Here is a 24,083-nt window from a genome sequence, read left to right on the forward strand (position 1 = left end):
AGAAAAGATTCATAAGGATGTTTCCAAGGATGAGGAACTTCAGTTATGTAGACAGGGTGGAGATGTTGGGCCAGGTCTCCTTGGAGTAGAGAAGGTAGAGAGAGGATTTGATGGTATTCAATCATGAGGGGTCTGAACAGAGTAGAAGGGAGAAACCTTGCCATCTGTTGGCGAAAGAATAAAGAACAAGAGGGTGTGGATTTAATGTAATCGACAAAAGAGGAATGTGAGACCTGAAAAGAAACTGTTTCATGTTCCAACGGGTAAACCTTTGAGAGTGTGAATGTGGTTTGTAGCAGATTACATTAAGGAATTCAGGAGGGAATTGCATTACAGAGGAACTTTGTTTTTACATAATTGATATTCAGATAATTAATGACTGCAGATGCTGGAAACCAGATTCTGGATTAGTGGTGCTGGAAAAGCACAGCAGTTCAGGCAGCATCCGAGGAGCAGTAAAATCAATGTTTCGGGCAAAAGATCTTCATCAGGCCTGATGATTTTACTGCTCCTCTGATGCTGCCTGAACTGCTGTGCGTTTCCAGCACCTTTAATCCAGAAAATGAATATCAATTATCCAAATTTCGGATTATCGAAAGGGAATCTCAAGGTCCTGATAGAAACATGACGTCAAAGAGCTGTTTCAACCCTGATCACATCTTTTGTTTCTAGGTACAATGATTAAAAATGTATTCGGCTCACTGAAATGCTGCCAAGAACAGGCCAGGACCAGATGGGGTTGGGGTTGGGCGCGGATAGGATTGAGGGACAGGGTGATGGGGGAGCAGGGGTGGGGGTGGTGTTGGGGTATGGGCGGGAGACGGGAACTCGTGGGCAATGTGCTGCTGCCTAGTCTCCTGAACGGGGAGCAGACTTGCCAGAAAACTCCGAGCCGCAGAGGAAATCAATTCACCGAATAATCAATTATCCGAATGAAATAGTGCGCGCCCATCTCGTTTGGATAGTTGAGGTTCCTCTGTATTGTCCAAAAAGGAATCATACACAGAGTTATGGGATGAAAACCTGGAAGTGGCACTAAGTGCTCTATTGAAGAGCTGATAGAAACAACATGCCAAAAGGCTTCCTTTGTACTGAAACAATTCTGTGCGAAGTTAGAAGTTACTGTGGTCATTCTAACAGATAAATGTGTCCTTATTGTATTTTAAATAATTTTAAATCATCTATTTGTAAAAACATTAAGTAAAGAAATATCCAAGTAAAAATATGCATTAAATATTTTCCACTAATATCAGTTGACTGTAATTTCTATCCCACAGCTTTAAATCTGGAAAGATTATTGACATGATTCACAATATATTTTAATTTTGATTTATTTATGTTCAAAGTTGCTTAAAGGGCAGGGTTTTCCTAAGCCCTCCAGGACGAAGTGAGTGCTCCAAGTCCATATGTCTGGAGCCATTTCCCAGAATTATTTCCCAGAGGTGGCCTTTTAATTGGCTCGTCAACACACTCATCTGAGAGAGGATGGTAGGAAGTGCCATCGTATCACTGACTGATCTGGCACCTCTAAAATCCCACAGAGTGAGTAAGGCATTTGCTGGAAAGCTGATAGGTAGGGGACCATAAGTGCGCCTCAAAATTGAGGCACAAATGTAAATAAATATTTCAGAGGTTGTATGATGGAGGAAGATTCCTCTTCACTTGGCTCGTTGAAATGCTGGGGAACCCATACCTGCCTGCAGCCCCCAACTCTGACAATGTAGTCTCTGGCTCTGTTGATCCTCCCAGACACCTGCAGAGACTGCTTCCAGGGAGTTGATACATGGCAAACCATCAGCACCACTGGCAAATTGCCATTGGACCACAAAATTGCCCCAATTGGAACATTAACAATTGAGTTAGCTTATCTACTCCCACGCAGCAGGCAAAAAGTTTGCTTTCTCAACAAGGTGTTGTGAAACCTCTCACAGAGTGGGAAAGTGCTGTTAATAAATTATAATAGTGTTTTTGTCCCTTCCACTTCCTCCACCAGGGGACCAGGATAATTTGGTTCATTTTGTTCAATATCAATTAAACGGCGACAGCGTGGAAGCAATTGCTGTTACTGTATATTTTATATGTCATTAGTTATGAAAAGAGATTTGACCAGTTTTAATAACTCAATAATCAAAAGAGAGGTTTGTGGCCTGTTTGTACCAAAAGTTAGGAAATCAAACTTTTGGCAATGCTCCTTTAAGAAGGAGCTGTTTGTAATTTTTATTAATGACTTGGAAGAGGGAGTCGAAGGGTGGGTCAGTAAATTTGCAGACGATACGAAGATTGGTGGAGTTGTGGATAGTGAGGAGGGCTGTTGTCGGCTGCAAAGAGACTTAGATATGATGCAGAACTGGGCTGAGGAGCGGCAGATGGAATTCAACCCTGTCAAGTGTGAGGTTGTCCATTTTGGAAGGACAAATAAGAATGCGGAATACAGGGTTAACGGTAGGGTTCTTAGTAAGGTGGAGGAGCAGAGGGATCTTGGGGTCTATGTTCATAGATCTTTGAAAGTTGCCACTCAGGTGGATAGAGCTTGTAAGAAGGCCTATGGTGTATTAGCGTTCATTAGCAGAGGGATTGAATTCAAGAGTCGTGAAGTGATGCTGCAGCTGTACAGGACCTTGGTAAGGCCACATTTGGAGTATTGTGTGCAGTTCTGGTCACCTCACTTTCGGAAAGATGTGGAAGCTTTGGAGAGGGTGCAGAGGAGATTTACCAGGATGTTGCCTGGAATGGAGAATAGGTCGTACGAGGATAGGTTGAGAGTGCTAGGCCTTTTCTCATTGGAACGGCGAAGGATGAGGGGTGATTTGATAGAGGTTTATAAGATGATCAGGGGAATAGATAGAGTAGGCAGCCAGAAACTTTTTCCCCGGGTACAACAGAGTGTTACAAGGGGACATAAATTTAAGGTGAAGGGTGGAAGGTATTGGGGGGATGTCAGGGGTAGGTTCTTTACCCAGAGAGTGGTGGGGGCATGGAATGTGCTGCCTATGGGAGTGGCAGAGTCAGAATCATTGGTGACCTTTAAGCAGCAATTGGATAGGTACATGGATAGGTGCTTGAGCTAGGACAAATGTTCGGCACAACATCGTTGCTGGCTGGCCAGCATTATTGCCTGTCCCAAGCTGTCCTTGAAGAGCTACCTTCTTAAGGCACTGCATTCTACATGCTGCAGATAGACCCACAGTACCCTTAGGGAGGGAATTCCAAGATTTTGAACAGTGAAAAGGAAGCAATATATTTCCAAGTCAGGATGGTGAGTGGCTTGGAGGTGAACTTGCAATGTGATGGTGTTCCCAGTATCTGCCACCCTTGTCCTCCTAGGTGGAAGTGGCCATGTGTTTGGAAGATGCTGATTAAGGATCTTTGGTGAATTTTTGCCATAGGACCCACTGCTGTATAATTGGTGGAGGGAGTGAATGCATGTGGATACAGTGTCAATCAATGCTTTGTCTTGGATGGTGTCAAGCTTCTTGAGTGAAGTTGGAGATGCACCCATCCAGACAGGTGTACAGTATTTCATCATATTCCTGATTTTTGCTTTCTGGAGAGTGCACAGGCTTTGGGGAGTCAGGAGTTGAGTGACTTGCTACAATATTCTGAACTTCTGACCTGCCCTTGTAGTCATTGTATTTATGTAGAGTGTCCAGTTGACTTTCTGGTCAATGGTAACCCCCAGGATGATGATAGTGGGGGGTTAATGATGGGGTGGAGGTTAGATTGTCTCTTATTGGAGATGACCATTGCCTGTTATTTACTTTTTGTTAGCCCAAGGCTAGATAATGTCCAGATTATTTTGCATTTGACTGCTACAGCATTTGAGGAGTCATGAATGGTGCTGAACATTGTGCAATCATCAGCAAACATCTCCACTTTTGACCTTATGATGCAGGAAGGTCATTGATGAAGCAGCTGTTAGGACTAGGACACTATCCTGAGTAACTCCTGTAGAGATATCCTGGAACTGAGACAACTGACCTCCTGTAAGCCCCCAATACGCGTTGATTCCAGTTTTGCTACAGCTCCCTAATGGCACACCTGGTGGATTGTAGCCTCCATGTCAAGGGCTATCATTCTTATCTCATCTCTGGAATTCACCTCTTTTGTCTGTATTTGAACTGAAGCTGTAATGAGGTCAGGAGCTGAGTGGCCCTTGCAGAAGCCAAACTGGGAATCACTGAGCAGGTGTAATTTGCTAACACTGTTGATAACACCTTCCATCACTTTACAGATGATGGAGAGTAGACTGATGAGGCAGTAATTGACTGGATTGGATTGTCCTGCTTTATGTGTAAAGGACATAACTTGGCAGTTTTCCACATTGTCGGGTAAAGATGCTACTGCTGTAACTATACAGGAATAGCTTGGCTAGGGGAGTGCAACCTCTGGAGCACAAGTCTTCAGTATTGTTGCGAGCATGTTGACAGGACCTATAGCCTTTCCAGTGCTTCCGGCTGTTTCTTGAAATCACATGGTTTCAATCGAATTGGCTGAAGTGAGAAGGCTGAGTTAGATCATCCGCTCCGCACCTAATGCTGAAGGTTACTGCGCATACTTCAGCCTTATGTTTGGCACTGATGTGTTAGGCTCTTCCATCATTGAGGATGGTGACAATTGTGGAGCACCTCCTCCAGTGAGTTACTAATTGTCCAACACTATTCATGATTGGATGTGGCAGAGCTGCAAAACTTAGCTCTAATCCATTGGTTGTGGGACCACTTAGCTCTCTCTATCACTTACTGCTTATGCTATTTGCCATGCAAGTTTTCCTGTTTAGTAGCTTCACCATGTTGACACCTCATTTTTAGGTATGCTTGCTGCTGCTCCTAGCATTGCCCTCCTGCACTCTCCATTGAATTAGGGTAGATGGTGATAGTTGAATGAGAGATATGTGTGGTGCTGGAAAAGCACAGCCCATGAAGCAGCATCCGGGGAGCAGGAGAATCGACGTTTCAAGCATAAGCCCTTCATTCCTGCACCACACTCTCGACAAGTTGCAGGTTGTGCCAGAATACAAATCTGCTGCTGTTGACAGCTGACAGTATATCATGGATGCCCAGTCTTGAGTTGCTAGATCCGTTCAAAGTCTGTCCCACTTAACATAACCTGATGGATGTTTTTCTCAATGTGATGGTGAGCTTTCATTTCTACAAGGACTATGCAGTGGTCATTCTTACTGATATTGTCATGGTCAGATGCATCTGCAGGAGGCAGTTTGGTAAGGATGAGGTCAGGTACATTTTTCCCTCTTGTTGGTTCCCTCACCACCTGCCACAGACTCGGACTAAGAACTATGTCCTTTAGGATAATTTTGAACCCCTCGATAAGGTCATTTCTTAATCTTCCCTGCTTCAAGGAAAATAACCTAAACTCTTTAATCTTACCTGGAATGAGGGACTTTAAGATACAAGGAATCATTCTCGTAAATGTCCTTCGTACTCTGTCTGGGGCTTTAACATCCTTCTTAAACGACGTGCCCAAAACGGAACACAATACTCCAAATGTGGTCTTACCAATGATTTGGAGAGGATTCTATAAGCCTTCTGTTTCAAACTGTTTCAATATGCCTGGCCACCTTCAGAGAATCAATTATGTGAACTTTATGGGTTCTCTGTTCCTATACTCCCCTCCCAGTTGTTAGTGCTAGTGCAGGTCGGGGAAAGATGGTACGGTGCTGCAGGCAATGAAAAAGCAATGCACGGGGCATGGCGGGTTACTCATCTGTGGAATTGTGTGGGTGAGAGTCAGTATGCTGCATGCAGTTGTGAAAGATGTGGAGCCTCATCTTTATGGTAGGCAGGTACAGTAACAAATATAGAGTGAATGAGGGGTAGCAGAGAGAATATGATGGCACTTAATGCTGGTGGAAAAGGCCACTGATATTCCTTCACTGATGGGCTGATAGGGTCTGATGGGGTAGACTCTTCTGTTGATACAGGGGAATGGGACATCACAACTATGTACCATCCCATTTACCAGGACCTCCAAGTACCTGTCCACAAAGCAGGGTGCAAATTTTATCTTCTCTAATTAGTGCAGGACAAATGTCAGGAGCCGTGCAGGGCAGCTGGGGACTGACAGTGCTTGTCTGAGTGCACAACAGCTTTTGAAAGATGGAATTGGTGACAGAGATGGTGGAATATCCTGGGAGTGACAAGTTCTTCTGAGTACAATGACTGGTAGAATCCAACTAGCATCAGACACTTGGAGTACCCATGGGGGTGTGGCAGATTGTCAGTGAAACAATTTTGGATGGTAGTGTGAGAAAACTCACTAAAGCTTCATAGAACATAGAAGAATACAGCGCAGTACAGGCCCTTTGGCCCTCGATGTTGCGCAGATCCAAGCCCACCTAACCTACTCTAGCCCACTATCCTCCATATGCCTATCCAATGCCCGTTTAAATGCCCATAAAGAGGGAGAGTCCACCACTGCTACTGGCAGGGCATTCCATGAACTCACAACTCGCTGAGTAAAGAACCTACCCCTAACATCTGTCTTATACCTACCCCCCCTTAATTTAAAGCTATGCCCCCTCGTAATAGCTGACTCCATACGCGGAAAAAGGTTCTCATGGTCAACCCTATCTAAACCCCTAATCATCTTGTACACCTCTATCAAGTCACCCCCAAACCTTCTTTTCTCCAAGTACCTCAGCCTTTCCTCATAAGATCTTTCTACCATACCAGGCAACATCCTGGAAAACCTCTTCTGCACCCGTTCCAGTGCCTCCACATCCTTCCTATAGTATGGCGACCAAAACTGCACACAATACTCCAGATGTGGCCGCACCAGTGTCTTATACAACTGCAACATGACCTCAGGACTCTGGAACTCAATTCCTCTACCAATAAAAGCCAGTACGCCATATGCCGAATTCACCGCACTATTTACCTGGGTGGCAACTTTCAGAGATCTGTGTACATGGACACCAAGATCCCTCTGCTCATCCACACTACCAAGTATCCGACCATTAGCCCAGTACCCCATCTTTTTGTTACTCTTACCAAAGTGAATCACCTCACACTTGGCTACATTGAACTCCATTTGCCACCTTTCTGCCCCGCTCTGCAGCTTATCTATATCCCGCTGTAACCTGACACATCCTTCCTCACTGTCAACAACTCCACCGACTTTCGTATCATCCGCAAACTTGCTCACCCAACCTTCTAGCCCCTCCTCCAGGTCATTTTCCCACTACTATCCTTGACTGGACCTATTCCTACCCTAGTCATTCTTTTATTCCTGACATACCTATAGAAAGCCTTTGGGTTTTCCCTAATCCTACCAACTAAGGACTTTTCATGTCCCCTCCTTGCTGCTCTTAGCTCTCTCTTCAGATCCTTCCTGGCTACCTTATAACTCTCACTCGCCCCAATTGAACCTTCACGCCTCATCTTTACATAGGCCGCCCTCTTCCATTTAACAAGGGATTCCAATTCCTTATTAAACCACGGCTCCCTCACACGACCCTTTCCTCCCTGCCTGACAGGTACATACTTATCAAGGACACTCAATAGTTGCTCCTTGAACAAGCTCCTCATATCAATTGTGCCCTTCCCTTGAAGCCTACTTTTCCAAGCCACGCATCCTAAGTCGTGCCTCACCGCATCATAATTTCCCTGCCCCCAGCTATAACTCTTGCCCTGCAGTGCACACTTATCCCTCTCCATCATTAGAGTAAAAGTCACCGAATTGTGGTCACTGTCCCCAAAGTGCTCACCTAGAAACTCTCCATGACACTCAACAAAACTCACGCATTGTCAAAATGTGACAAGATTCAAAATTTCAAGTATTTAAACAAGTCTGTCATCTGATCTAGGTGTCCCTGAGGCACTGTAGTTCCTGATTCCCACCCGAATTATGAGAATTTACATTAACTCCAGAATTAGGTTCAAGAGATAAACACAGGCAAAGATGAGCAGGAATTTCTTTCTCCTCTTCTTCTCAACAAGAACATCAGGACATTCAATCAAACCAAATTATGGTTGGTTCTGAAAACAATCAGAAGTTCTGGCCGCACCTGTGTAAGGTTAATATCCTGAGTCGAATATGACTGTTCTGACGAACTGACATACTTGACTCAACTCTCCACTGATGCTGCCAAACCTGCTTTTTCCAGCAATTTCTGTTTTTTTTTTAATGTAAGAACATCATGATTACTGATATGTATCAAATTTCCAATAGATGCACCGAATTCATCAATTGCATTCTTTTATTTTTCTTTTGCAGTTGGCTACACCACAGATGATCTTCGATTCATCTGGCAATCTAAAGACCCTGTTCAGATGGAGCAAATTGCATTGCCACAGTTTGATATTAAACAGGAAGATATTGAGTATGGAAACTGCACAAAGTATTATAAGGGCACTGGTGAGAATTATTCACATTAGATTTACAAGCTACATTTTGTAAACTTTTTGAAGGTGTATGCTTTGCATAGAGGCTACATTACTCAAGTCTCAAGTTTTGAGGCACAATGTGGTTTCAGTGTGTGACACATGGAATATTTTCCAATCTGAGCAACTGAAGTTAAAATCCATTTGCAACAGAAGAAAAACATGCTGTCACTTTAAACATTTTCAGATTGTTAAAAAGAAATATATGGGCACATCCTGACTGAGCTGGAACAGACTTTCTTTATGATCAAATTTCAGCTTGTTTTGATGTTCAATTTTCCTCAGACATTCCATATTACATAAAAAGTCTCATCAAAGGCTCTGAATTCATCTTGTGTAAATACTCGAAGGGAAACCTGTTTGCATCCAATTCCTTTGCCTAATATTTTACTTGAAACATTAAAGTAAGCAGGTTAATGGCTCCATTAAAATAGCAGCCTAAGGAATTGTATAAACATCTGTTAAGCACTTATATGATAATTGTTGCACATCATTTCAAAGCTGCAGCAATTTTAAGGAGATATTTTTCCCCAACTAAATTGGCTAAAGATGAAATGAATGTCCATTTTGTCCTTGTCAAGAAGTGTAAGGATTTATATTCAAATGTTTTTTTCACATTTCGTCACTGCACCCTCCCAGCTCCAGTGTCAAAGTGGGCAGGGTTTTCTGGAACATGCTCTTCAAGCCTTGGTGCCCAGTTCAGGCTCCAAAATCTTTGAATCTCTCGAAAGCCTTCAGTGTTAAGATGGTTGACAAAGTACAAACAAAGAACTGTTCGCTGCACTTAATAAAGTTCTCCATAAGATCACTGGGACCTTTTTCTAATTTTACAAAATATTATTAGAAATCTAATTACCTTTAGAGGAGTACAGAAGTATTGTATTCTTTTTCCATCTTTGTGGTTAAGCTCAGTAATACTTTAGGAAGTTTAAACTAATAGCAGAATGTACTTAGTAGCAAAAATAAGCTCAGTGTTACATTGAACTGAAGTTATTCTATGTTTTAAATGCTTATTGTAAAGATAGGTACTGATGAGGAGTGTGTATTGTTTAAACCATGAGAAATGACTCCATTGTTTTCCAACCCTTGTCAGACAACAAGAAGTTTTTTTATTTCAAAAAAAGGATATATTACGATTTCAGTAAATGTTTAACTGTTTAAATGTGCTGTGACTATAGAATAATGAAACAGATTTTCTTGAGGTTTTAAAAAGAGAAACATTTAACACTGAGCTAGGAGGGACAAACTGATTCCTTTCCTTGTTTCACTCCTCCACAACAAAGTCTGAGTTTAAAAAGGGAGAGGTGATATTACTAAATATTTATCAGACTAATTTTTTATATACAGTTCAATCATAGAAGCAAATCAGGCAGGTTCTGTCAGTAACAAATAAAAATCTAGATTATTGCAAACAAAACTCACTCAAGAAAAGCTGTAAAGATTATTAAGAAAAGGTTTAAACTGTATAACCATATAAGGAGCTACTCTTCTTGAAATATAATCAAAAAAAGTCCCAACCTGAGTTTTAAAAAAAAAGTGTTTAGATCAGTGTGGTGCTGGAAAAGCACAGCCGGTCACGCAGCATCCAAGGAGCAGGAAAATCAACGTTTCAGGCAAAAGCCCAAAGCTCTTTAAAAAAACAGTGCAGTGTTCCAATAACTGCAATATGGCCAAGTAACAGTTAAATTCAGAAAAGACAAATTATTTACAGATTGTCCCAAATGATGGCTTGCATCTAAAGTCACTTTCCACACAAGCTGTTAACTTTGGGATTTCCATTTTAATTTTAATTAAAAGTACTTTTAAATAAGCAGTAAATGCAGTTGGCTAGCAGCAGATGAACAGATTAGTTATAGCTCCAAGATGTTTAACTGGTGGCATTTTTGAAATAATGTCATTTATGTACACTAACAAGAGTCAGAGCATTGTTCTCAGTGGTATTGCACTCAGTATCTTTCTCATGGAAAGGTCTTCAGATGACAAGACTCAGCTGTGAAAGGCAATGACTCATAACTATTTGGATGAATATTGTATTTTGAACAATTGTGGCATGCTGATTAATAGGAGAGCTAACCTGCTGTTCTAACTGCACAACACAATATTATGTAGTTTTTTAATGTTTCCAAATGATATTGCCATAGATATTTTCAATGTTGTTATGGACAGCTACATATCTTCATCTTATAGGCTCTGTATGCTTCTGGGTTTGATTAGCTCAGTTGGCTGGATTGGTGGGAAGCGATGCAGAGTGATGCCAATAACATGGGTTCAGTTCCATACCAGCTGAGGTTACCATGGAAGTCTCACCTTCTCAACTTTGCCGCTCACCTGAGGCAAGGTCCCTGTGAAGTTAAACTCACCATGAATCATGTTTCTCTAGTGAGAGAGCAACCCTATGGAACTATGGTGACATTACTGGTGTATATGCTTATGATGACAAAATGAGTGCCAGAATCATCATATTTCAGAGTCATGGAAGGGTGCAGAACCAAAATAGGCTATTCAGCCCAATGTACCTTTTCCGGCCCTCTGAAAGTGACATTTCTCTGCCTTTCCCCTGATTTTTTTTTTTCTTTTCAGATGATGGCTTTTGAAAGACCTGATAATTTATCTAGACCCGACTCACAGTTTCATTTACAGCATGAGAAGGTTGTTCCTCATGTCATTTTTTTTGCCAATGAATTTGAAGCTGTGCCATCTGCTCTTGAACCTTTCACAAATAGGAACAGTTTTCCACATCCCTGGAATAATTGTTGTGAATCTTTTCCATATTTTTTCTCATACTTCACACCTTCACTAAAGTGTGGGGCCCGAATTGAGCACATTGAAGCTGAACCAATCCTTCATACGGATAAATATGAGAAGACGTGAAAAAGCTCATAACACCCAACAGTCAAGACTAAATGCTATAAAAATAATAAACAAGGACTTTACATCTGAATGCAGGTAGTAGTCGCAACAAAGTAAACAAATGGATAGCCTACATTAGAATAATAAATATGACCTGAGTATCATTGGAGATGGATCTGCAGAATAATAAGGATTAGGTCCTGGAGCTCAATTACGCTGATTGATAACCATTGATAACGATTACTGAAAAAATCTTTCAGTGGATGTTTTTGTGATAGCTTGGTAAGTGTCCTCCTATACTGGACTCGTAGCGGATTCCTAGTTGAGGTAGAATGGGACGGTGAAGGTGAGAACAACTTCAAGGAATTCTGTGGAGTTGGAAAAAGTTCCAACTGCACCATTGGCTCCAGTTCAAGATAATTTCCTTTTCAGTCTTGCCTTGAAGCTGCATGTGAAGTTTTAAAACAAGTAAGCAGAACAATATACTAGAGTTGGTTCAGTCAGTAGTAAGCATTCTCTTTAAAAAAAAAGGCACTAACAGGCATTAACATATATAAGGGGTCTAATTCCTCTTAAAAGCCACAGCAGAGATCTAAAAATTAGCTAAGGCTGATATTGCGTTGATTATATTTGAGGTGTTCTTGGGGTATAGGGCCAGTAACCAAATTTTACATTCTTTCTCTGTTTTCCTCCAAGAAGAAGGCCCACAATGAGGTCTAACCTTTTTTTATTGCAACAAAATATAACTTTTTCTGGCTATTGATGGATCACTTTACTTACTAATCAATGTAACTAATAGAGATGCATGTTTGTATTATTATCATGGTATTGTGTCATAGAATGGAATGATAAAGGAGAGTAAGAGGCCACAGTGCCCATTGTACTGTGATGGTTCTTTGAAAGAGCTGTTACATTAATCTCAACGACCTGAAAAAGTCTGTCGTTTTGTGTTATGGTAAACCATACCGCCATTATGTTTCGGAATAATGTACCGCCATTAGAATATTTTAACATTATTAACGTCATTGATCAGCTTGTTAAAAGATTGTTGAAATTAAAAATGGGATCAATTGAATTATGCTTTTAGCTTTTGAATTTCATTCTGACTGTGTATCAGTTGCAATATTGCCATTAAGCATTTCAGTTTTTCTGCAGGAAAGATTCCACCACTTAATTTGCTACTTTTTTTTTTAAAGGATATTACACCTGTGTGGAAGTGATATTTACATTAAGAAGACAAGTTGGATATTACATGATGGGAGTTTATGCTCCAACTCTTCTGATAGTTGTCCTATCATGGCTGTCATTTTGGATAAACCCTGATGCAAGTGCTGCAAGAGTACCTTTAGGTAAATGGAATTAGCATTGATAATCAAATCCATGATCCATTACTGCAGAAAATATTTATTCATTTCCACAAATGTTATTGACCAATGTACTATTGCATATTTAATCACAAAACACATTTTGTAACAGGTCATTTGATAAGTTGGAGTTTCAAAGAAGTGAAATCAGAACAGTATATAATTCTGTGAACCAATTACACTTTTTGAGGAAAAAACAACAGACTACTTGCATGAGAGTTGTATATTCAAACTCAATTGATTATAGTTATGATTGATAAGTTCCAAATTAAATACTCTCTTACAAGGGTGGGTGGCACAGTGGTTAGCACTGCTGCCTCACAGTGCGAGAGACTCGGGTTCAATTCCCGCCTCAGGCAACTGACTGTGTGGAGTTTGCACATTCTCTCCGTGTCTGCGTGGGTTTCATCCGGGTGCTCCGGTTTCCTCCCACAGTCCAAAGATGTGCAGGTCAGGTGAATTGGCCATGCTAAATTACCCGTAGTGTTAGGGTAAATGTAGAGTAATGGGTCTGGGTGGGTTGCTGTTCGGAGGGTCGGTGTGGACTTGTTGGGCCGAAGGGCCTGTTTCCACTATAACTAAACTAATCTAATCTAAAAATAGGATGTTGTTCATTGTCCAATTCTGAGTGCCAGAAATTTCATTTTCATGGACAGTGATTCTTAGAAGATTTAGAAAATTTGAATAGAAAGGTAGTGGTATTATTATTAGCAGAATCTATACTTGAATATGTGGAATAGACTCTGCCTTTTCTGTGGTTATTAAGTGGTTATTCAAAGGACTAACCATGCGATCTTTGCCTATCTATAATTTCCAGGTAATATACAGGTATTCATTGATTATTACTTAAAAGAAAAATGTAAGGGGACAGTGAATCCAAATATTATTAGTTATTTCTTTTCCACTGTTTTTACTGTTTTGCCTTATAAGATAATGAATTATATTAGTTTATAGCTTTATATATAGCATTTGTCCATGTATGTGGTATACAATAGGCTTTAGCAATTTATTTATGTGTTTATGTAAGGGGAGGTGTTGGTGAGCATAACAAGTTAACTATCCTTCGAATCCAATGAGAATAATTCCCCTTGCTGTTGGCTGAGTCAGAAGAGAAAGGGACCTAAAGAGAGATAGAGAAGAAGATGCTAGAGACTATATTTTTGTCTAACAAATAATGTCCAGATAGAGATGCTGACATTTAATAATTGGAGGAATAGGCAGCATTCTCTACAGTTGCAACTGAGAGTTACAAAGGGGATGTTGCTTAACCTGTTATACAAATAATGGATAAATTAATGCAACTGAAGATAGCATTGAAATGTAGGAGGGAGATTCTATTTTTGGAGTCTATATTGAAACCAGTAACATAAACAATAAAGTAAAAAGGGCCTATTACAATGTCATCAGAAGTTAGAAACTAAAAAAGAAAACAAGACCTAACTGTTCTAAACATCATGCAAAGAGATGGATCTAGCATAGGTCTTGGCAACCAGAAATGTTCACTAAATTATGTATATTATACACTGTGCTATTGATGACTGTTGCCTTTTATTACACATGTCCCCAAATACTCATCCTGTTCCTAAATGTTTTCCCATTCTAATTACTAATATATTTACATTTCCTGTAAAGTGACAAGTGATGGAATAAACCAGTTGTGTCTACTTCACTTGGTATTTGGCCACATCTGACTGGACTTTTCCTGTCTAGCTTAAGTGACCATTGTCTCATATGTCTGGTAAGAAGGGGTTCTACTTCCAACACCCCTATGGCTGCAATGTGTACCACTTTGTCAGGATTGATTTATAAAGAGCCCTCTGCTGTGGTGCTGGGATTCTGTGGTGCATCTCAGAAAGCTTCTGTCATACCCTATGCTGTCACTGCTGGTGAACTGATGAGTTTTGCTCTCTGTAAGCACACTTGTGCCTTGAAATCTTTAAGTAAGTGACCTGATTAGGCCTGATGCTCAGTTTGAGAGTAACATTTCCAATGATTTTCCGAAGTAGATTTCAGTGATCCTCTTCCCTTCAGTGTTGCTCAGGTTCTGCAGATATTTTCTCATCTCTTTTTGTCTGGCTCACCTCTGATACTTTTTGGGTTTGTACAAAGGTGGTCATTCAGGATTTTGGACACTCAATCAGGCTCCCTGTTCACACATGGTACTGTAGATTGTATTTTGCATGTGGCAAGCCTTCTAGGACTTGAGACATACTCATATTGCCCCCTCAGGTCTCTGGATTGGGCTCAGAAATTGCTGTCATCCCAGTTTGTTGCTCAGTTTCTCCGGTTTCTGGCACCCGTAAATAACTCCAGTCACTATCTGGAATAGAGTTGAATGCTCCTCCCGGAGGTTCCTCATTGCTTATGGATACAACGGAAAACTTATTCTCCAAGGGAATGTTCTTGATAATTCAAGCTCTTGAAGAGCCCTGTGGCTGCATTGGGTTGTACCACCTCTGTGGCATCTTAACTGCTCATCATCACGCTTCTCTTTGAAGAACTGTACAAGTCCAGAATTTCTTCATCTAACTGATCACAGAATTCATGATGTTTCGGCAGACGCTACCTTTTTCTATCCCTTGGAGGAGGAGCACGAGGTCCTAGTCTCCTGTTAGGGTTGGTTGCTACGCACAGTAGTGACCGGGTCTATGTTTTTATCTACCAGCTCACTAGACTGGCAATATACAGTTTGGGTCGCCTCCTTGTATTGACTGGTGTGGAACATCATTCACAGGGACTGCCTGAAAATGATCTAGATCTGGTAGATTTTTCTGTACCACCAGGGAATATTGAAGCAGCACAACTGTGCAACTTCCTGGCTTCACAAGCATTAATTTAGAAGGATTTGTGAAATTTTTTGTACTTTATGTTGGAGCCTTGCAGTCTGCAACTTCAGACTTCCATTGAGGCAGCTTCTGGTCTGTAGAGCTAAATTGGGAAAATCTTGAAAAGCCCTGGTCTCAGCGACTACGTAGCATCTAATAGGAACCAAAACAGAAATTGCTGGAAAATCTCAGCAGGTCTGGCAATACCTGTGAAGAGAATCAGAATTAACTTTGATTTCTCTTCACAGATGCTGTCAGTCCCGCTGAACCTGTCTAGCACTTTCTGTTTTTGTTTCTGATTTACAACATGCATAGTTCTTTTGGGTTTTATTGAGCTTCTGACAGAATCTGACAGCTTTTGCTGTATCAAGTTTAAATCTTGCTTTGTGCCCATTAACAAAGAGCTGTACATTATTTAGATTGTGTTATCTAGGCTAATTTTCCTAGGCCTTTTAAGGTTGAAAATCTTCTACGAGGAGAAAGTGAGGTCTGCAGATGCTGGAGATCAAAGTTGAAACTTTATTGCTGGAACAGCACAGCAGGTCAGGCAGCATCCAGGGAACAGGAGATTCGACGTTTCGGGCACAGGCCCTTCTTCAGGAAAAATCTTCTACCTCCTGTTAACTTGGACAAAAGGACTGAATTCCAAAGAAGAGGTGAGTGTGACAGTCCTTGACATCAAAACCACAATTGACCAAAGGTAGCATCAAGGGGCCCTAACAAAACTGGAGTCAGTGGGAATCTAACACAGGTTGCACAGGCATAAGCCCTTCTTCATTCTCCTGCTCCTTGATGCTGCCTGACCTGCTGCGCTTTTCCAGCAACACATTTTTCAGCTCTGATCTCCAGCATCTGCAGTCCTCACTTTCCACCATTCATAACTCCTTAAACACTGAAGTAGTTCATGACCGACTGCAGCAAGACCTATGGAATATCCAGGCATGGACTGAAAAGTGGCAAACAACCTTCTCACCACACAAATGCCACAAAATTACCATCCTCATCAAAAGACATTCTAACCAATGTTGCGTGACAGTTCAATGGCATTGTGGTTGCTGAATCCCTGATATCAACATCCTGGGGGTTACCATTGACAAGAAACTGGAATAGCCAATTATATAACATTCCCCAGCTGATAGGAAGAGGTCTTCTATCTGCCTGAGTCTGAATATCCACAGGAATACTGTTAAATCCCTTAATGTCTATATATTTAATGCTCCATTTGATATATGACAAGTGACTATAATTACCTGGGAGTCTTAATTGATATGGGTCAGACCATTCCCTCCTATCCCATGATGTATACCGAACTTTGTATAGAGGCTACTATCAACACTTCTCAAGGATGTTCCTTATCAAACTGTCTCTGTGCAAGAAGCAGCTGTATTTGCTTTTATTCTACAGGACTCTATATTGTATGCATTTTACAAGACCATCTGTTATCTTAACCTTGTTACCTTGGATATCCGCCTCCTATGAAAGCTACATTCACTCTAGCTTATCGTGTAACTTTCCATATCAGAATATAGAAGCTGCTGTTTCAGCTAAAGATCTTTCCCAGCCATTCTGTTAACTGAGAACCACTTGTACTGTTTCAACAATGGGCAGCCCTAAGATTGTTCTGCCTCTTTCTGGTCAAGGCTACATATTTGCAGGTATGTCAAAGTCCAGTCAGTTAACAAACTGTACCAACTCTAGAAACTGCTCAGAGGAATATCATTCTACTTGCAAATACCACTGCCTAACTAATTGCATAAACTTTTAACAATTTGAGGCCTTCCTTGATTGCAGCAAGTCTGGTCAGGCTTTGTCAGCCACTCCCATGTCAATTCAGTCTCTTCTCAAAGTGTCAAGAGAGGAGAAGAGTTACTGACAGCAACATCACAGTGAAGCAGTATGGAAGTGTGTCCTGCAGTCAGCATTGTGATGAAGCAGTTTAAGAACAATGTCCTTCATTCAGTTCTTGTTGAAAAAAATAGAAGTTACATCACAATCTATATGTTCATTATTTGGGAAGAAACTACTGTTAGGGACCATCTGTGAATTGCTGTAAATTAGAAATCTGTATTATAAAGCACCAGAAATAAGTAAAGTTGGGAGTAACATAATAAAGTAACCAAGCCACTATAGACTAAGGGAAGGAGAGTAAAATTAACGTAAAAGAAGTTAAGTTTGTAAGTTAGCTCACTGAGCTGGAAGGTTTGTTTTCAGATGTTTCGTCACCATGACAAGGTAACATCATCAGTGAGAGTCTCCGTTGAAGTGCTGGTGGTATGTCTCGCCTCTCTATTTATCGGTCTTGGTTTCTGAAGGTGGGTGATGTCATTTCTGTTGTTTTCCCAGGGGAAGGTAGATGGGATCCAAGTCGATGTGTTTATTGATGGAGTTAGTTCATGAGATATGGCATTGGAGCCAAGTCCTGTATGTTCTATGATTTACAGTATGTGCGAAGTCTTCGATGCACTTGACAGTCTGAATGACTGTCCATATTCCCACAAGAAAATCTGTTCTTGAGTTAGGTGCCTATCTGATGGTCACTCATTCCTTCTCTGACAGCAGTCGGCTGACCAAGTCTAAAATCATGCTCTCATTGTAATTCTGAGCCTCTCAGAAGTACAGTTGTGTTTCCAAATGACGGTCCAGCTCCAATTCCTGGTTCTCAAGCTAATCAGTGAGGTAGCGCTTCCTGCCAATGAAGGCAAATGGTGCCTTGAGGGTGATTTTACAGACATGAAGAAAAAGAACCTCCATGTCAGTCGAGAAACCTGGAGGTTCTTTTTCCTCATGTCTGCAAAATCGCCCTCAAGGCACCATTTGCCTTAAATCCAAATCCTATCCTCCGGCAAATTAGTTTAAACTCCCATCAACTGCAACCATAATTCCCCCACCTCTGCAAGGATCTTATTCCCATTCTGCAACCTGCTAGATTTGTACAGCTCTCACCTTCCCCAGAAATGAACACAGTGATTCAGGAATATCAAGCCCTCCGTCTTAGTCCTTGGATATAACCAAGGCACAAGAGAGCATGGCAAAGCTGATTGCCATTTATTTTAATGCACAGCATCTTGCAAGTTTAACAGATGAGTTGTGAGGGTATTGATTAACACATGGGGATGTGATATCATTGCTATTACAGAGGTATGGTGTAGTGATGCACAGGAGTGGCAACTCAGTAATTTGGAATATCAAACCTTTAGGTGATACAGTAAGATGAGGAGGGATACAATATTGGTAAGAATTCAGTTATTGCAGTAAGGATGGATGATATTTTAGAAGGTTCCTCAAATGAGGTCATAGAGTCATAGAAATCTACAGAGTAGAAAGTGGCCCTTCATGTCTACCTAAGTCAAAAACAATCACCTTATCATTCAAATCCTGTTTTCCAGCACTTAGCCAAGATCCTTTTATGTTGTGGCATCGCAACTGCACACAGAAATGCTCCTGGAATGTTGAGAGTTCCTGCTTCTAGTACCTTTTAAAGACAGTAAGTCCCAGATTTCCACCAAACTCTGGGTAAAAATGTTTTTCCTCACATCTCCTGTGAACCTTCTGCCTTTTACTTTAAACCTATGCCTCAGTCATTGATCTCTCCATCAAGGGGAAAAGCTTTTGATTCCATCTACCCTATCTATGCCCCTCATAATTTTATGGATCTTAATAATATCCCCTTCCAATCTTTTCTGCCATATGGTTACAACTTAAACAGGGGATGTACTGTTGACCCCAAAACAGTCAGAAGAAGACAGAAAGACAGATGTGTAGGCAAATCTGAGATGTGTAAAAACAATAAGGTAATAATAATAGGGGATTTTAATTTACGCAATATTGACTGGAATAGACAAAGTCTTAAAAGCTTAGAGGGGTTCGATTTCTTCACATCTATCCAGGAAAGCTTTTCAAGCTAGGAAGTAAAAAGTCTTACAAGAGAAGGGACAGTGTTAGACCTAATTTTAGGAAACAAAAGCAGGCAAGTGGTAGATGTGGCAGTAGGAGAGCTTTTCATTGAAATTGACTACAATTCATGAAGATCTAGAGATAAAGTTGAACTGTTATTAAAGTAAGACAAGATTAGGCTAATGTGAACTGAGAGCAGCTACTTGCAGGAAAATTCACATCAAAGCACTGAATAGCATTCAGAATCATAAATAGTGAAAGTACAGCGCCATAAAGGTGAAGAATGTGACTAACAGGCACGGAAAGCCCTGGATGTCAAAGGATGTGCAGGATTGGCCAAGAAATAGAAGGAAGCTTGTGGTAGATACTAAATGCTCAAGAGAGTGAATGCCCAAGAGAAATATGGAAAGTGCAAGGAGTTTCTTTGAAAAAGAAATTGGGAGAGAGGAGTGAGAACATGAAAAATCCCATAAGGGTGGCACAATGGCTTAGTAGTTAGCACTGCTGCCTCAGAGCGTTCAATTCCAGCCTCTGGCGACTGTTTGTGTGGACTTTGTGCGTTATCCCCATGTATGCATGGGTTTCCTCCAACAGTCCAAATATGTGCAGGTTAAATGGATTGACCTTGCTAAAGTGCCCACAGAGTCCAGGGATGTGTATGTCGATTAGCCACGGGAAATGCAGACTTACAAGGATAAGGTAGAGGGGTGGATCTAGTTGGGATGTTGTTTGGAGGATTGGTATGGACTCAATGGGGTGAATGGCCTGCTTCCACACTGTAGGGATCCTATGATAACATTAAGGAAAATCCAAAGCCATTTTATAAGTACTTGTATATCTGCAGCAAGAGAATAACTGAGAAAATATAAGGAACATGAACACAAATTGCTGGTGAACTGCAGTTCTGATGAAAAGCCACCAGACTTGAAATGCTAAGTCTGCCTTCTTGCAACGATGCTGCCAGACTGCAGGATTTGCCAGCAATTTCTGTTTTCGTTTCAGATCGCCAGCATCAATAGTTCTTTGTTTTAACTTGGGAAAGGAGTAGGGCTCATTAGGGATCAAAGTGGCAATATGTATATGGAACCAAAGGACATAGATGAAGTTTTAAGTGAGTACTTCCATTTGTATTCACAATATAGAAGGACAGTATAGGTCTAGACATCAGAGAGAGGGACTGCAATAACAAATTAATATTGAGAGGGGGGGAGGTATTTGCTTGAAAGTGGATAATAAATCTCTGACTAGATGAGATGCATCACAGGCTGCTGTGGGAGAAAAGGAGGAGATTGTTGGGCTTCTGATATTAATTTTCAAATTCGCTCTGGCCACAGGAGGAGTGCTAAGGACAAGACCACTAATGTTGAAACCATTACTGAAAAAATGTGATAGAGAAAAAAACAGTGAGTTTAACATCTGTGGTGTAGAGACGATTGGAAAAATGTCTGATGGACAGAATTAATCTGCACTTGGAGAGACCAGAATTAATCAAGGATAGTCAGCATGGTTTTGTAACAGGAAGATCGTGACTGATAAATTTGATTGAATTTTTTGTGCAAGATGTACAGATAAAGGTAGTTGATATAATCTCCTTCAGTACCGTCTTGTGTGGCATACTGGTTAACTTAAGACCCCATGGAATACAGGGAAGTTTGGCAAAATTGTTCCAAAATTGGCTTAGTGGCAGGAAGCAGAGGCTGATGGTCAATTATGCCTTTATGACTGGAAGCCTGTGTCCAGTAGTGTACCACAGGCTTCAGTGTTTTGTCCCTTGCTGTTTGTTGTGTATATCAGTGATTTAGGCTGAAAATGTGTTGCTGGAAAAGCGCAGCAGGTCAGGCAGCATCCAAGGAACAGGAGAATCGACGTTTCGGGCATAAGCCTTTCTTCAGGAATGAGGAAAGTGTGTCCAGCAGGCTAAGATAAAAGGTAGGGAGGAGGGACTTGGGGGAGGGGCGTTGGAATTGCGTTAGGTGGACGGAGGTCAAGGTGAGGGTGATAGGCCGGAGTGGGGTGGGGGTGGAGAGGTCAAGAAGAAGATTGCAGGTTAGAAAGGCGGTGCTGAGTTCGAGGGATTTGACTGAGACAAGGTGGGGGGAGGGGAAATGAGGAAACTGGAGAAATCTGAGTTCATCCCTTGTGGTTGGAAGGTTCCCAGACAGAAGATGAGGCGCTCTTCCTCCAACCGTCGTGTTGCCATGGTCTGGTGATGGAGGAGTCCAAGGACCTGCATGTCCTTGGTGGAGTGGGATGGGGAGTTAAAGTGTTGGGCTACGGGGTGGTTGGGTTGGTTGGTCCGGGTGTCCCAGAGGTGTTCTCTGAAACGTTCCGCAAGTAGGCGGCCTGTCTCCCCAATATAGAGGAGGCCACATCGGGTGCAGCGGATGCAATAGATGATGTATGTGGGGGTGCAGGTGAATTTGTGGCAGATATGGAAGAGTCCCTTGGGGCCTTGGAGGGAAGTAAGGTGAGAAGGTGTGGGCGCAAGTTTTGCATTTCTTGCGGTTGCAGGGGAAGGTGCCGGGAGTGGAGGTTGGGTTGGTGGGGGGTGTGGACCTGACGAGGGAGTCACGGAGGGAGTGGTCTTTTCAGAACGCTGATAGGGGAAGGGAGGGAAATATATCCCTGGTGGTGGGGTCCGTTTGGAGGTGGCGGAAATGACGGCGGATGATACGTTGTACATGGAGGTTGGTGGGGTGGTAGGTGAGGACCAGTGGGGTTCTGTCCTTGTGGCAGTTGGAGGGGCAGGGCTCAAGGGCGGAGGAGCGGGAAGTGGAAGAGATGCGGTGGAGATTTAGGCATTAATGTGGGACATGTGATCAAGTTCGTAGATGACATGAAAATTGGTGATGTGGTAAATAGCAAGGATTAAAACCTTAGACTACAGGACGATGTACATTGGCTAATCTGAAAGGGATGAACAGTGACAAATGGAATTTAATCCTAAAAAGTATGAGGTCATGCGTTTTGGACGGACTTACAAAGCAAGGGAATACATATTAAATAGCAGAACCCTGGGAAATACAGAAAACCCCAATACCGAGGACTCTTATTATATTGATTATACTTTCACTCCTTCTTTGATAAACACTGCTGCCACTGTGTGCTTCATCATCTACAAGACCCACTGAAACAACTCATCCAGGATCTTTAGTTATTTCCTTTCAAACTCATGACTTCGGCCATCTGGATTGGCAGAGAAACAGATATATGGGAATACAACGACCTGCAAGTTTCCCTCCAAGACTGGCACCAGCCCTATTTGGGAATATATCACTGTTCCTTCTCTGTCATTGTGCTAAAATCCTGAAAGTCCCTCCCTACAACATTATGGGTGTACCCACACCATGGTTTGCAGCAGTTCAGGAAGGCAGCTCATCACCACCATCTCCAGGGTAATTAGGGGTGGGCAATAAATAAACGAATTAATAAAAGAAGTTATCTCGTGACAGGGAAAATCTTTCAACTACCTGCCTTGGACCAGGCTGCACAGTGGCACAATTGGTTCTTCACAGTCACCTCAGGCCTCTTACACAAGCCAGACATAGGCCGGATGTTCTTATAAGAGATGGGATACCACACAAACTATAAACTGACAAACCAAGGGATTACTGAGATTTGGTAAGAAATAACTAGATTCTGAAGGCTTTAGTAGGTTCTTTGACATTTTACGGCTATCATAATTGACCATATTAAGTTTGACAGACATGCCCAGGGCCTAGAAGAGAGGACAGACTTATTTGAGAATGACTTACCTGCCTCTCAGTCAAGTGTTACTCTGGTTTTATTGAGGAAATCAAAGAGAGTCATACAGCTTTTACAGCACGGAAAAAAGCCATTTAGTGCATTGTGTCTGTGCTAGCTATCAAACATTCATCTATTCCAGTCCATTTTCTAGCCTTTTATGATATGACATGTCAAGTGTTCATCTAAATACTTCTTAAATATCTTTAATGGATCCTGCTACTACCATTTTTTCAGGCAATGAGTTCAATATATCCATACTCCTGTGGGTGAATTTTTTTCTCCTCAAATCCTTTCTGAAACTCCTGATCCTTACCTTAAAATGGTGTCTCCTGGTTACTGAACTGTGCTGTGAAGTAGAAAAGTTTCTCCCTATCTATCCTGACCATGCCCCTCAGTCAAATACTCATTCAACATTCTCCCAAATCTATTAGTCTTCATAGTTGAATTCAGGCAACCTCCTAGTGAATCTCTTCTGTACCCTTTCCAGTGCAGTCACATCCTGTCTATAATATGGCAACCAGAACGGCACACGGTACTTCAGCTAAGGCCTAACTAACATTATGTACAGCTTCATCATAACCTTCTCACTCTTGTAATCAATGTGTTGATAATAAAGGCAAGTATCTGGCATACATTCTTAACTTCCTTATCTACCTTTCCTGCTTCCTTCAAGGATCTATTAACACAATGTCTTTTTGATCCCCTAATGGCCTGCTGCTGTTCCTTTTTTTTATTGTCTTAGTAACATGTTAGAGTGTCAGTCAAGTGAGTTGGTTTGACCTGGAGCATATTTTCAGTACGATGTTTCAGAGTCGGTTAGCTTCACCATCTCACATTCTGTTTGGGACCAGTTATATGATGATTTATGCCTTTTTTGCTTAGCGATGGAGTTTACCTGCTGCAAAGATTTGCTTGCTGCCAGGAACTGTCTACTCTAATCTCTGACAGCTTCCCTTGTCACATAAGTCTGTCCACTTCAGATTCTGGCAGTCATGCTTACCGCT

At 41.6% G+C, this 24,083-nt stretch overlaps 1 protein-coding gene across 2 annotated transcripts in view; it reads left to right on the plus strand.

The window, feature by feature from the left end:
* Positions 1-24,083, plus strand: part of glrbb (glycine receptor, beta b) — a 228,152-nt gene that overhangs the window by 122,817 nt on the left and 81,252 nt on the right. For both annotated transcript variants that reach the window (XM_087979820.1, XM_087979821.1), the window contains exons 7-8: positions 8,233-8,373; positions 12,446-12,598. In XM_087979820.1, the coding sequence (XP_087835946.1) occupies positions 8,233-8,373; positions 12,446-12,598 (294 nt within the window). The remainder of the gene's footprint in view (positions 1-8,232; positions 8,374-12,445; positions 12,599-24,083) is intronic.

Source organism: Chiloscyllium plagiosum, unplaced genomic scaffold, assembly GCF_037043375.1.
Source record: "Chiloscyllium plagiosum isolate Xiang-an unplaced genomic scaffold, Cpla_swu_hap1 HiC_scaffold_36, whole genome shotgun sequence".
Classification (NCBI taxonomy): domain Eukaryota; kingdom Metazoa; phylum Chordata; class Chondrichthyes; order Orectolobiformes; family Hemiscylliidae; genus Chiloscyllium; species Chiloscyllium plagiosum.